Source organism: Microtus pennsylvanicus, chromosome 4 (genome assembly GCF_037038515.1).
Source record: "Microtus pennsylvanicus isolate mMicPen1 chromosome 4, mMicPen1.hap1, whole genome shotgun sequence".
In the NCBI taxonomy this organism is placed as follows: Eukaryota; Metazoa; Chordata; class Mammalia; order Rodentia; family Cricetidae; genus Microtus; species Microtus pennsylvanicus.
Genome location: NC_134582.1, coordinates 21,981,018 through 21,996,809, shown reverse-complemented (window position 1 = coordinate 21,996,809; position 15,792 = coordinate 21,981,018). Strand labels below are relative to the sequence as shown.

General features: G+C 36.9%; 1 protein-coding gene across 3 annotated transcripts in view; it reads left to right on the top strand.

Annotated features, from left to right (window-relative positions):
- Wdr7 (WD repeat domain 7) overlaps positions 1 to 15,792 on the top strand; it is a 277,322-nt gene that overhangs the window by 38,566 nt on the left and 222,964 nt on the right. For all 3 annotated transcript variants that reach the window (XM_075968486.1, XM_075968485.1, XM_075968488.1), the window contains exons 13-14: positions 10,401 to 10,596; positions 14,114 to 14,328. In XM_075968486.1, the coding sequence (XP_075824601.1) occupies positions 10,401 to 10,596; positions 14,114 to 14,328 (411 nt within the window). The remainder of the gene's footprint in view (positions 1 to 10,400; positions 10,597 to 14,113; positions 14,329 to 15,792) is intronic.

The window sequence follows — 15,792 nt, the reverse complement described above, 5'->3', positions numbered from 1 at the left end:
TACATAGACAAATAGCAATCAGAGAAGTCATATTTCTGATTCACACTGCACAGATAGCGAGGCACAGAACTCAAATTTGATTTGAAGTCATCTGATTGGATGACATGAACTTGGCTTACAAGCATAGTGTCTCCTGGCAGATTTAGTCGTTCTTCAAAATTTTATTCCTCTATTTTTTTATTTTAGTATTTTGTGTTATTGATTTATATAAGTATATATAATTTCAATAGGTTTATTCAATCAATTAAAATTATTGAAGATTGTTTTTAACCTTCTGAAGCAAAACAACCATCTTTCCTAAATTTCTAATTGTTTTTTTCTTTTTTTAAAAAAAATTTATTTATTTATTATGTATACATTATTCTGTCTATGTGTATGTCTGCAGGCCAGAAGAGGGCACCAGACCTCATTACAGATGGTTGTGAGCCACCATGTGGTTGCTGGGAATTGAACTCAGGACCTTCAGAAGAGTAGGCAATGCCACTGAGCCATCTCTCCAGCCCCAATTTCTAATTTCTTTACGAGGACTGTTGATTGCTCTCTTTTCCTATAAATTATCTTTCAGTTTTTCTTCTTTTTTTTTAGTCAGGTATAGAATCTTTCCATTTTAATTTCTCTTTTTTTCTCCTTTAAGCATATGGCATGGTTTTAAACTACAATCTGATTTATGCTGATTTTTAAAATACTAGTCATAAGAAATATAAAGTTCACCTGTTTGTTATCCTTCTATATAAGAATACTGCATTTTATTTATTTTGATATATTTTCCAACTGGCTTTAAAAACTCATTTACTGGGGCCGGAGAGATGGCTCAGAGGTTAGAGAGCATTGACTGATCTTCCAGAGTTCCTGAGTTCAATTCCCAGCAACCCTATAGTAGCTCACAACCATCTACAGTGAGATCTGATGCCCCTTTTCTGGCCTACAAGCATACATGCAGGCAGAATACTGTGTATATAAGAAATAAATATTAAAAAATAAAAAACCATTTGTTACATACTTTGGTTCTACTGTAGATATAGTTATCTATACATACTGTGTCTTCATTTAATGTTCTAATAAATTTTTCTCCAGTTGTATTTACTCATACGAGTAATCACTGAGAACTGTGTACTGTTTATTGGGTGGTCATGCCATATTAACAGTTCTACTTTATATACATAGTTGTTACCAGTTTCTAGTTTTGTAAATATACAATATTGATTATTTTTGTGTGAAAAAAGTTCTTTCATTTGTCTATATTTTTTTTTTTACAAAAGATTCATTTATTTTATTTTATGTGTTTATCAGTATGTATGTATACGACCTGTATGTCTGGTACCTCCAGAGGTGTCAGATATCTTGGTACTGGAGTTATAGAAGGTTGTAAGCTGCCCTGTGGGTTCTGGTAAATGAACTCATATCCTATGCAAAAGCACCAAGTGCTCTTAATCTCTGAGCCATCTTTCCCACCTCAGTTGAAAATATTTTCTTACATTGATTTTACACACACACACACACACACACACACACACACACTTGGTATTAGAAACTCAAAATTTTTATATGATGGGCTGTTAATGTCTGTAAGGTTACTAAATTGTTTTCTACCCCTAATAGTTATTTCATTGCCTGCTACCACTTCCATGCTTACCTGTCCGTATTCCATTTAATGGAAATAAGAATAACATCCTCTTCAGAGGGTGGTTGTGAGTTTTTTCTGAATTATTGTAAAACATTTAGAATATAGCCCAGCAATGTAAAAAGTCATTAACTTTTACAGTATTAGTTTTTATTATCTTTGACAAAATATGCAGGTGAAAATAATCTCTTATTGTTTGATTCTTTGGTTACTAATTTGATTACTAATTTTCTGTGAGAATTGTATAATGTATGTGCGTACTTGAGATTGGAGGCCAGAAGTCAATCTCAGGTCATTCTTCAGAAGCTGTCCACCTTGTTTCTGAGACAGGAGTTCTTATTATTCTGGAGCTTCCCGAACCGGGAGAGCCTCAAGGATATGATCTCTGCAGTTGTGGTGCCGAGATTATAAGGCCATGACGTAAGGCTGGCTAATTTGCATGGGTTCCTTAGAGTTTTTTTCTTCTTTCCCTCCCTTTCTTTTTCCCTCCCTCCCTTCTTCTCTTCCTTCTTCTTTGATTTGTTTTGCGATTTTCAAGATAGGATTTATGTGTGTAATCCTGGGTGTCCTGAACTCTGTAGACCAGGCTGGCCTTGAACTCAGAGATCCACCTGTCTCTGCCTCTAAAATGCTGAGGTTAAAGGTGTGTGCCATCCCCACCTAAGTACCTTTCTTTTCTTTAATCTATATATATTTCAGTTTATGTAACTTAGTTTATGAGAAGCTTTTCTTTTTGGTATAGTTTTACATTTTTGAAGCTTGGAATCCCCTCCCTGCTAAAAGGGTCAATAAAGCTTGAGTAAGGCAGTGATTGAATTAAAAACAAATATGAAACTTTTTTATAACTGTAGGATGAGAAAAGAATAAAATTTCTCATTTCTAATATAACAAAATCACTATAATATTTTTAAATGAATTTTTCTCTGGCATTGTCTGAATCTTGTGTAGAATATTCATATTTGTTTGCTGTTTTTGAATAACAATGTAGAGTCTACCCATCTTATATCTTTACTGTAAATAAATATAATTACACTATATATCTGTTTACACTAAGTAATATAAATATATAGTTACCATCTATATATGTAATGAATAAAAGAGGATGTTAAAGTTATCCTTGGAGGTAATGTTATTCATGTAGTTTTTTGTCAGTATTTTGGTTGGCTCATATAATCTTATAAAATAGATAATGAACAAACAGTTCCCCCTTGTTTTTTAATAAAAGTTGATATTGAAAAAATTCTGTTTTGAGGCCATTTTGTGCAAGTATGTAAATGAAATTAATATTTAATTTCATAGACTGTACTTTTAGGTAGGATATTTAGAATGATAAATGACACGTTAAAGGCACTTTTACGTTCCAAAGAAAGAGTTCTGGGAAGTACAAGAAGTAATGAGTAAGAGGCAAGTGGGATTGATTCCTGAGCCAAAGCAGCTGGTCACTTACGGCTTTCTAGTGATGCGTATATTTAAAAGGTAACACAATCAAGGATATTTATATGAAGAGAAAATTATTCAGAAAAATACAAGACTGGTCCTAAAATATGCCAATAAAGGAGTAACTTAGTCAGGAAACAAACTAGCAAATCTAGAAAATGAGAATTAATATTATTTACACTGGAATCCACTGGAAAATGGAATCATCCCCCAGGGAGCTAGTGGGTAGGCTAAACCAGCTGCCTGTAATTTCTGTAAGTCTTGCTTAAGAACACATTACATGAGAGCTTTCTGGGAATGCTTTAAAACGGGTAAGGGCAGACTGGATGACCCCGGTGGTATGTTCTGACTCGCAGACACCGAGATAACGCGTGCATTCTGCTCCTCAGCACTGATGCACTGAAGAAGGGGGGATTATTAACTGGCAATTTCAATGAAAATTTTTAAATATTAGGATTAGATTTCTTTGAAAACTAAATATCTGTCTTGATGTTTTGATTTAATATTTTACCACTTCTCCTTATTCCAGCTATCTTATTTTTTCACCAAAAAGAATTTACTTTGACTAAATACCTTGTTGTTGGTTGTTAGCCTTTACTTTTAACCTAGCATTTGAGGCCATTGCTATATATTGCTTTTAACACATAATTAATATTGTAAAGAATTATAACCTATGAAATACTGCCAGTGATAGGCTGCTTAGTCCAGGCAGCACAGATTCGCTATAGCAATGAAACACTTTTTAATGGGATTGATAGTTTGAGATCAGTTGAGGACAGTGGTTGCAGAGGTTAAAATTGTGAGGCTTTCAATTGGGTTATGGGAAGAAATACGAGAACTTCTATTTCTTTGTTCTTTTAAGTCTTAGTAAATGTAAGTTTCTGATCATTTACATGGGTGGGTAATGGTACCATCACTAATTTCAAAAATCGTGGTACATGTTGCCACAGAGAGGTAGGTGTCCAGAGGCTCTCTCACAAATGTGCATCTAAAAATGTTTATATAAGGGATTTGTAAGTTATGATATATAGGATAATAATAACAACAGCAAAACAAAACTTCAGCGCTGAACATTAACCTTAAGGTCTCAGGCATGTTAGACAAGTGCACTATCACTGAGCTACATTCCAGGACTTTTTCTTTTTAGAAATAATAACCCATTATGTAGCTGTGGCTGGCAGAGAACTCATGATCCTCTTGCCTCGCCTTGTATTGTATAGTTTCTAATATGGCTGTCACCACTGTTTTCTTTGCAGAAAGTCTTTTTTCTGTGCCAATGAGTTCAAGGCTATTCCCCAGTTTCTTGTCTCTCAGATTCAGTGTTTATGTTGAGGTCTTTGAACTATTTTGAATTGAGTTTTGTGCAGCGTGATAAGCATGGGCCTGTTTGGATTCTTCAGCTTGTAGCTGTCTAGTTCATCAGCACATTTGTTGAAGATGCTGTTTTTTTCCCCCAATGTGCATTTTTGGCTTCTTTATTAAAAATCAGGTGTCCATAGGTGTGTAGATTTTTGTTTGGGTCTTCAGTTTGATTTTATTGATCAATGTGTCTGTTTTTGTTCCAATTCTGTGCTGTTTTTATTACTATACCCCTGTAGTACATTTTGAAGGCAGGGATGGTGATAACTCCAATTGTTCTTTTATTATTCAGGATTGATTTAGCTATCTTGATCTTTTGTGTTTCCATGTGAAGCTAAAAACTGTCCTCTCAAGATTTTTGAAGAATTGTGTTGGAAATTTGTTGAGGATTGCATTGAACCTGTCAGTTGCTTTTGGTAGAAAAGCCGTTTTTTTTTTATTATTAATACTTCTAATCCACTAGCATGGGATATTGTTTCAAAAAGATTTAATTATTTTTATTTTATGTTTGTAAGTGTTTATTTGCATGTGTGTAAGTGAGTGAGTGGCAAGTGTGAAATGTGCTCAGAGGCCAGAAGAGGGTGTTGGATACTTTAGAGTTGAAATTACAGATGATTGTAAGGTGCCACGTGGGTGCCGGAAACCGCACCTGAAATAAATCTTCAAAAGCTACACATGCTCATATCCTCTGAGCCATGGAAGTCATTTCCAATGAAAAATAGATCTTCTAATTAACTACACTGGATTTGAGCAATGATCATTGAAACACATTGGAAAGATGGACAAGGGTCATAGTTGCATAAAGTATTAGTATCCACTATCATCAACATTGAAACCTTATAGTGATAATTGTTGTGCCTTATGGTGTTGCCTAATTGAATGTCATTATGAGCATTAGTAAGTAATTCAAAATCCCATTTTAAGTTTGTTAATTTAAACCTTGAGTTAGTCTTTAAAAAGTTTTGTATGTTTTATAATGTACATGTATGCACAGAGGTACACATAATTTATACACCCTCACACCAAAATTTTTAAATCTGCAAATGATCAAAAGAATTTTGAGCTGGATTATTTCCTGATAAGTTTTGGTGAAAATGTGTTACATTTGTAATTGAGTGACCTTGGTTATGTGTGTCTCTGTAACCATGTCAGCCTAGAACTTTCTATGTAGCCTAGCTTTGTCTTGAGCTATTCATATTCCTGTTGACTCAGCTTCTCAAACCCTGGGGTTACAAGTATGAGTCGCCATGCTTTATTTGTATAATCATTTTAATTACACCATCAAAATGTTTTATCCATGATCTTGTTATAATGCTGTTGTTTTAAATCATCTTCAGTTGGTGATTCCATGCTGAAGTAGTGGAATAATGAGTGCTGTTAATAGGTTATAGAATTAGTCATTATACATGAAGTAGATGTTTAGTGCTATGATCTCTAGAACTTACTCATAATGGAAATTGGATCTAAGTCAAGAAATGTGAGTCGTTAAATATTTTTAGGAAGTGCTTCTTTAATAATTCTGAGGACAGATAAGAACATGTTAATTGTGTTTTAGCAAATCTTTTAAGTGCTTTCATCTAATAGATAGCTAAGAATTATTTATCATAATTATGTTCATTGAAGGAAAATTAATACCAAAGTAGTCCTTAAATGGCCTTTTCCTTCTACATTAAATAGGTTAGGTATTTGCTTTGTTCTTTCTGTTCATACAGGCTTCAAAGGTAGCCATCAATGCAGAATTAATTAGTGGAATCAAAATTAATCATATTTTGCTATACTGAGTAATTTCTGCTCTATTCTAGTTTTCTTTATATGAATTTGACTAGCATTTTCTTGAAAGAAGGAAAATTAGGCATATTTTAATTTATATTTAAAAATAGAAGACCATATTTTCTTATGAGTTAAGTACCTCTAATAACTATTCTTTCTTGATCTTAGTAATATTGATTTTTTTTATGTGTGTTTTCATTCTTGATTATTTTAGTTATTTCAAGAGTGTTTGCTGTAGTAAAGCTAAGGTTAATTCTCCAAATACTTTTATTATTTTCAGAGATGGTATGTAATTTTTATAAATGACCAAACAACATTTTGTGGGATACTTGCCAACTTCATTATTATTGCATTGTAAGAGAAGACAAATCATGGGGACTGGGTCTGTAGCCCTGTTTTTAGAGTGCCTGCTTAGCTAACGTGAGTGATGTCCTGAGTTTATTCTCTGACACCACAGAAAGCCAGGCCTGAGTTTATTCTCTGACACCACAGAAAGCCAGGCCTGGTGATGACATAGAACTGTAGTTCCAAAACTCGATTGTTGGAGACAGGATGATAGGTTCAACATCATTCTTATCTATATAAAGAGTTTAAGGCCAGTCCAAGAAACATTCAGAAGTTCAAGGTCATCTTTGGCTACATAGTGAATTTCTATTTAGGTAAATTTATGTGTTAAGAAGATGTGTTGGGTGGCCATAAAGATTTGGGACATTATAGTTTACTTTAAAACACATGTGTGTTTGAGTATGAAGGTGCATGTGTGTGCACGCTGGTATTCATACTTGCATGTGAGCTGGGATTGGAGGTCAAAAGAGAATGTTGATTGTCCTTCTATCACTCTCAATATGCTTCTTTGAGGCAGGATCTCTCCCTGAATGTGGGGCTTGCATCTTGCCTGGGTTGAGACCCCAAGGTCCTCCTGTGTCTGCCCCATCTGGGCTGTGGAATGCATGTTGGTGTTGCTTGGCTTGTTGCTTAGGTGCTGGGATTTTAATTCCTGTCCTTATGATCCCAGAACAAACACTGTTAGCCAATGCTTCATTCCTCCAGCTCCACATTCTAACAATGTTTAAAACCTAAATGTCCTATAGTTTACTTGTAAAGCGTGTGCTATGCTCTTACCTAATATTTGTTCTGTATTTCCCTTATTTTTCTTCTGTATAAGAGCAATATGATACAACACTTTTCAGTATTCCTATGCAGATGGATTGCATTCTTTTCATATTTTAGAATGAGTCACCTATTTATCTTGGGCTTCCAGAGAGCTAAAAGCCCATCATTCCAGGGAGGTGGCAGATACAACCTCATGTATGGTGGCTGAGAGCTCACATCTTGAACCACAAGCACACAGCAGAAAGCATCCTGGGAATGGTGTGAGGTTTTGACACTTTCAAGCCTACCCCCAGTGATACATTTCCTCCAGCAAGGTCACAACTAACCCTTCTCAAACAGTTCTACCAACTGGGGACCAAAAATACAAACATGAGCCTATGAGGGACATTCTCATTTAAACTATCACAAAGCCTATTGCCAGTGACATGCTTCCTCCAGCAAGGCCACAGCTCCTAAACTTACCCAAACAGCACCAACTTTCAGTGGTTGTCTGTAGCTGTGTATCTCTGATGTTGACATCTACAGTAGATCCTAATCTTAGCTCTAACCAACACAGGAACCAATACTGACTATATTCCTCAATATTTTAAATGTGACAAATTCAACAGTTACACATGAGTACTTGAGGCACTAATGAAGGACTAGCTTTTTTTTTTCTTTTCAAAGACAGTGTTTCACTGTGTAGCCCTAAGTGGCTACTAACTTTGGCTACTAACTTCTTCAACACCTCCCCCACCCCCAGTGAAATGCTGTCTAATGAAAGAGGTAATCCCTAGTGCCGGGGTGACAATATGCTATGATGACCTGCCAGTATTAACTCCACCTGGGTTGTAGTTGATGTGTGTATGCATTTGTGAGGGGTGGTGGTGTGTGTGGTTGATGTGTGTATGCATTTGTGAGGGGTGGTGGTGTGTGTGGTTGATGTGTGTATGCATTTGTGAGGGGTGGTGGTGTGTGTGGTTGATGTGTGTATGCATGTGTGAGGGGTGTTGTGTGTGGTTGTGTGTATGCATGTGTGAGGGGTGTGGTGTGTGGTTGTGTGTATGCATGTGTGAGGGGTGTTGTGTGTGGTTGATGTGTGTATGCATGTGTGAGGGGTGGTGTGGTGTGTGGTTGTGTGTATGCATGTGTGAGGGGTAGTGCAAAATAGAAAACACTCATTGCCTACTGATATTGCACTCATCTAATTAGAAAGTGAATGAGTAATTTGACAAGTTCAAGGTTAGTGCTGACAACAACTCGCGGACTTGCACGGCATCCATTCTTTTAAACTTGAGTTAGCAATATATGTCTTGTGCAACTGATTGATGGTGAAAGTAGAGACCCGATCATGTGTGTATTTGCCCAGTTTTATTCTGTTGTGGCTAAATTTAAATTGCTTTTTAGCTTGTCAGTTTTTATTTAATTGGTAATTGTATTAATTTGTATGTGTTGGAAAATTTGCTTATTTTCAGTTGATAGTATGTCTTTTTAAGGAAAAAAAGTCATTGGATATTTATAAACAAGCTTAATAAATACCTAAGACAATTCTGTGTAATGCTTTAAGTAAATTTTGCAGTGTGTCCCTGAACTTAGTTTTCTTAACTTTATGATTGCTTGCAATTATAAATATTCACCAGAGTCAAAATATAGCAAACTCATGGTGAAGAGAGAGTGGGCAGAGCAGGTGGGACCAGTGAGAGCCACATTCAGATGCATACCCAGGATGTTGCACCGAGATCAAGAGAAAGCTTAGTCTTGAGCTTTGAGCATTCTTAACAGGAAAGGCCCCAAGCACAGCAGCTTCCCGAGAGTGCTTTAATAAGATCGTGGCCAAACAAGTTTAGAGATGAATGATGTTACACATCCTTGTCGAACAGTTATGTTCACATCAGCATTGTGGAGGTTTTGGGAAATCCTGTGGTTAAAATTGGAACTGAGGATGAGTGGTATTTGCCTCCAATTCCAGTACTTGGTTGAGGCAGGCGTATCATAAATCCAAATCCAGCTTGGTCTAAACCAAGACACTAGGCTCAAAAACAAAGCAAAGCAAACACAAAAACAGTGTCAATAAAACAAGAGCTATGCACCTCCAGTTTTCCTCCTACATACTTGCTGCCCCCTTGCTTCCTGCCCCTTTCATCTGACAACTGTTGACATTTCTTTCCTGGAGAAGTAGGGAAATGTTGCTTTTAGCTCACAGCGCGGTGTTTGGGCAGGAGAAGCAGAGCATTGTGTATTTGTAGGTTTCCCTTCCAGGCCCTGTGTATAAAGCAGATTCTGTGCAGTGTTATGGGCCTTATTTCTAGAGCGGTAGTCATAATAAATTCAGGTGTCATATGGTTAAGTTTTAAATTGCTTACAAACTGTCCTATAGACATTCATAGTCTTTAGATTTTAATTTCTGTACTGTAGATTCGGCTTTCTTGCTAGTGAAAATCTTTCTCTGCTTATTTGTAAATGGTACTGTTTTAAAGGGAAATAGATGGGCAGAGGTTAGCGATGAGCAGGGAATACACTGAAGACCGTCCAGCCAGCTCTTGTTAGGTAAAGTGCTGCACCTTCTGCCATTACAAGCAGAGACCACAACGGTGACAGGATTGTCAGTCTGCAGATAATGTGTGGTAGCTGTGGTCCTCAAGGAATGATTTTCTTGCAGCTCTGTGAGGTCATGATGTTGGGACAAAAGGGCAGGGAGGAGCATGGGCCTAAATGACTCCTGGACAGAAAGATAAATACACCACAGAAAGCTTCTCTCTCAGGAAACAAAAGTTAGTTCAGGTTGTGGGACGAGACCACTTGACAGATCACCCGACCCCTACCTCCCTGCTGCCCTGTTCTGCCTTCCCATATATATAAGGCAATCACTTTTGTGAAGTCTTTTTCGTATTTTAATGACAGCCTTCCAGTTTTAACCTTTACGTTATATGAGTTTAAAAGCAAATCCATTTGAACCCCAAACTTTTAATTTATAACATCAAGGAAGAAATTGTTCAAAATACCTAAATATTGTGGTTGTTTTTCAGTGGAACATACATATACGTAATTTTCATTTAAGTTATTGGGAGACAAGCTCTATTTTTAATGTAAATATAATGAAGGTTTCTTTTCCTTTTTTTAGGCAAGAGTTCAACATTGCATCTGTTCTGTAGCCAGTGACCACTCAGTAGGACTTCTAAGTTTACGGGAGAAAAAATGCATCATGTTGGCATCGCGCCACCTGTTTCCTATTCAGGTGATCAAGTGGAGGCCGTCGGATGACTACCTGGTGGTGGGATGCACAGACGGCTCTGTGTATGTCTGGCAGATGGACACTGGTAAGAATAAACGTGGAGAAGGGATAGGAAGTTAAAAGGATGTATTTGATTTCCTGAACGTAGTTCTTTATATGAAAATAATGTAGTTATACTTCTTATAACTATCCGTTCTCATATTATTTTTATCCATAAAGGCCTATGTAGCATCCGTCTTTTTGGAGTAATCTGTAGATCTTGTAGAGTGGTTTGCAGTCTTAAAGGCATGCAGTTGAGGAGAATGTGAAGAGGACGACAGATTTGCAGTGATGTCGACGCTATTCATGGGATTAATTGCCAAGCAAGTTGAAAGAGCTAGTTTTGTCTCACGCTCAGAAACAGTAGAAAAAGATAAAAACAACTGTAGAGGATTTGCAAACCGAAATCATTAAACAAGTAGAAATAGTGAAGAGAAATAAAGCTGAAACCAAGATGGAATTGAAAACTTTAATATCCCAGCTAGAAAATTCAGGGGAAACCTTTAAGGTAGAATGGACCAAGTATAAGACAGAATATCATGTCTCAAAGATAAAGTAGAGGAATTGGACCACTCAGGAAAGAATATGAAAAATGAAAAAGACGAAAGGAACCTGGAAGAACTTTGTTACATTATGAAAAGCCAAATATTTGAATTATAGACATAGATGAAGGAGAAGAATGCAAGTCATTGGCATAGATAAGATTTTTAACAACATCCTCAGAGAAAACTCCTCAAATCAAGGAAAAGACACACTCATACAGATGCAAGTAGCACAGAACATCAGGCAGACAGGGCTTGAGAAGATAGGACCTACAGCATATTATTCATAGTTCTGTGTATCCTATTTGAACATAGTGCTACAAGGCTTAAAATTAACAGCAAACAAATCATGACTTGTATATAGTACAAAAGCTCATTGAAATGAAGCAAATAATCACTGAATGTTGAATGGTCAATGAAATAAAAGGAATAGAAAAATTCCGGAACTAAATGACAATGTAAACACAATACAATGATACCTCTGGGACACATTATAAAATAGCTCTGCAAGTGGAACTATAGTTGTAAGTGCCTACATTAAAAAGCTAGAAGGAACCCAGATGACTGTCTTGATGATACTAAAATCTAGACCATAAAAGAAATAATAAAAACCAGAGCAGAAATTATTGAAACAAACAAAACAATACAAAGAACCAATATATGATAAATAGATTATCAGATTGTTCAGATACCAAACAAACTCAGACTGTCATAAAGGGATAATTTAAAAATTTGTGCTCCATTAAATTGGAAAATATAAATGAAATGAATTAATTTCTAGGTTCATCCAAACCACCAGACTTAAACCAAGAAGAAATCAACAATCTAACAGAGCCACAATAAATGAAGAGAAAAGCCTTCTGATTAAAATCAGCCAGCCCAGATGGATTTACAGCAGAATCTTACCAGGCTTTCTAAGATCTATAGCTAATCCTGCTTACATTAATAAAAAAAAATAGATGCAGAAGGAATACTTTTAAAATCTATTTATGAAGCCAGTGTGCCTAACTGTAGTACCCAAACCAGGTAATACACGGAAAAAAAGGAAACCATAGGCCAACCTGTCCAATTAACATAATTAAAAAAAACTCAATAACAAACCAGTTAATGGCATACCTCAAAAGGATTTTCACCATCACCAAGTTGACTTTTTCCCAGAGATGCAAGGATGGTTCAGTAAATGTAATAAACCACATACATTGGCTTAGAGACAAAAACTACATGATCATGTCAAAAGATGCAGGAAAATCCCTTGTTAAAAGCCAGCATGTCTTCTTAATAAAAAAGCCTAGTTTGTAGGGCTTGAGAGAACATATTCTAACATAATTAAGGCTATAGATTATAAAACCAAAGCCAGTATCCCTCAATGATAAAAAACGTCAAGCAATCCCTTTGCATTTGCAAAGGAAAAACAGCAACTGAAATATGACACATGAATGAGTAAGAGAGATATTTGAGGGTATCTAACCTAAACTCAACCAGCAGAGGTGATTTTTAAACAAGCAGAAAAGCACTCAGTGTGAGCAGGTTCACATTTGAGCCCCCGGTTCCCCAGACACTATGTTGATGGCTCAAGTAGCTTTCAGAGTTTAAATACATTTCATACATCAAATCCTGCCTGAATCTGATTTATAGAGCTTCATTTTTTATTGATATGATAAATAAATAAGTTTAATAAATAAATAATGTCAGTACCTTCAGGATGTACCTTCCTGACTCTACAGGGGCCTTTATATCACTAGCTACAGCTTGAACAGCAAGAAGAGGAAAAACAAAGTGTTGAAATACAAAATAAATCTGGCTTCCGTGTTTCTATCTATTTCCTTTTCCCCACCATGGATTTGCAAGAACTCTATCTGAAGCTGTCAAATAAATATGCAATTAGCCAACTAGTAGTTAATGCTACACATAGGCATATTAGAGTGACAAAACACCCCCAACTGACTAGCTCTTGTGTAGTTTATAGTTCTGGGCTTGAAGAGGCAAGTGAAAGTTTACGTAAGAGAGCTGTCTTCACAGTTAAGAGCACTTACTGCTACTGCAGAAGACTCAAGTTCAGTTCCCAGTATCTGCATGGCAGCTCACAACTGTCTGCAACTCGACTTTCAGAGGCTCTGACTCCCTCTTCTAGGCTTTGCAGGCATCAAGCATTTGTGCAGTGCACACACATGCATGCAGCCAAAACAGCCATAAGAATAATTTTATCTTTAAAACATTTAATATACAGTTGGTGAGCTGGTAATTAGAATTATGGAGACACTAAAACAGAAAAGAAATTAAAATAATCTGGGATTCTGAAAGGTGGTAATGAAGCTCAGGTTATGCAGGAGGAGGTCTGTGTTCTAACCTAAGAAGTATGCAGATGGAGATAAACGGAAGGGAAGGCAAGAGGAGGTACTTGAAGTTGCTCTGTGTATAAATAGTACTTATTTCATACACACAGGAAACATTTAATTCGTGAAACTAAGACTCTCAAAGGGGGTGTAGCACAGTTGTAGGACACTTCCTGCCTAGCATGTATGAGGCCTGGGCTTGATAAGCAGCAATGAAGAAGAAATTTTTGCAAGACTAAATGGAGAAGACAGAATACTTCCTTTCCTTCCTGTTATTGGATGCTCCTTAGAGAAACAAAGGCTTCAGAAATGATTGAAGGAGAAAATGGACCCATTTTATAGTTTTGTTGTTGTTTAATGTCGATAGACAACTACAAGAAAGGTGAGCTCATTGGTGTTTGTAAGTGATGTGGAAGTGACAGACTAGTCAAGAACACCATCCAGGGAAACAAGGGGAAAAGCGTGGCTTTGAATTGCTTTTGCTGGGAAGGTGTACGAAGCCTTAAGGGAGAGGAATAATTGTGGACTCTACATGGAGACTGAGTATACAAAGGAAGCACAAGGGAATGTTTGTGAGTGAGTACTGATGAGACATTCCTACAGAAACTACTATGCCCTTCCCTTTCTGTACCCAGACAAACACAAGTTCATAGGAATGTGACCTAAGTGTGGCCCTGCTGCCTTCCAGGTGCGCTGGACCGCTGTGCGATGGGGATAACGGCCGTGGAGATACTGAACGCTTGCGATGAGGCCGTTCCTGCTGCAGTAGACTCTCTTAGTCATCCCGCAGTCAACCTGAAACAAGCCATGACAAGACGTAGTCTTGCTGCCCTTAAAAATATGGCCCACCATAAGCTGCAAACCCTTGCAACTAACCTCTTGGCTTCTGAGGCCTCTGATAAGGTGAGCTTTGTGTGTTGCTTCAGTGTGTGGGTTCCATGGGAGGTCATTTAGGTCATTTAGGTTTTGTGTCTCTGAATTTTGAGAGGCAACACTGATGCAAAATAATCTTGTGGTTTTTTTAGTTGGATGTATCCAGCATAACTTTGGAATGTTTGCCATACTAAACATTTTAACAAAGTAAATTATTTTTTTTGCCGTTCAAATATCTTAAAACTATATTTAATGAACTAAGTCTGATTTTTCTAACTGACATTTACCATCAAGACACTAGCTAAATCTCCATTCGGCAGAAGGTTGCACCAGCAGTCCCAAGCCATTAATCTGGTCCCCGTCCTTTGTTTTACAAAGCTCAGCCCTTTGTTCATTGTGTCGTTTTCGTTTCCATTTTTTTTTAATGGTTAAACTTGTGTACAAATGCTGAAGGGGTTGAAAGGCTCACCCGTAAACTGATAATTAGCCATTAATCAGCGAATTCTGGCAGTATATGAAATACTGCAGACTGTTCCATAAACACATCCTCCAGTAATTGGCACTGATATCACCCTTTGATCAAGCTTTTTTTTTGTTTCCCCAGACATTAATGTTTTATCGGCTTTGTTGTATTTTATATTTCATTAGTTAGACTTGGGGAACCCTTCTGTGGCTTTGCTCCATGCTTTCAGGTTCAGGCTCTAAAGTTTGAGGAGAAATCACAGCTTAGATGGGTTTGTTGTGCTTTTCGTTCGTTTCAAAGAATCATATATTTTACCTACGAAGTCATTGTTTCAGACGATTTGACATGATCTTAATTCTGTGTGTATGTGTAAACAAGGTACTAAAGAAAGCATGTGTCTCTGTTTTGTTTTTGTTTTCCTTGTTGATAAATTTAAGAAGTTAAAGACACATTCTTTTTCTTGATGATAACTTCTAGAAATACAAAACAGGAAAATAATTATATAGCAGGAGAATTGTAGAAAACTATGCAGTATATAGTCCTAGTTACGAATGGCTTTCGTGAGTGGTCTGGTTCATTATGCGCCTTTACAGTCTTGCTCGCCCCTCTTTGACTAGCATATTTTATAGTGCAGTTGGTGGTAAAAGCAGCAAACAGCTGCTGTAGATTCCTGCCTACACAGGAATCGGTTATAGAAGAGGGAAAAGGCTGAGGAAGCTGAGGCTGCAGGATAATCACTTCATGAAAAATGTATGTTGGCTGTACCATTAAGGATTTCTCTTAACTGTTTGTGCGTGCTGTCACAGTCTCTGTGAGTTCCTATGTGCATCCACTGTGTGTGTCTAGAAGATGCTGTTTCCTTGGAGTCATCTACTACCTCTGGCTCCTAGAAGCTTTTTCTTTTTTTAATTCCAGATAGATCCCTAAGCCTTGAGGGAAGGGGTTTGATAAAATTTTCCTTTTAGGACTGAGATCTCCAAGGTTTCTTACTGTTTTCACATTGTCCATTTGAAGGTCTCTGTGTTAGTTGT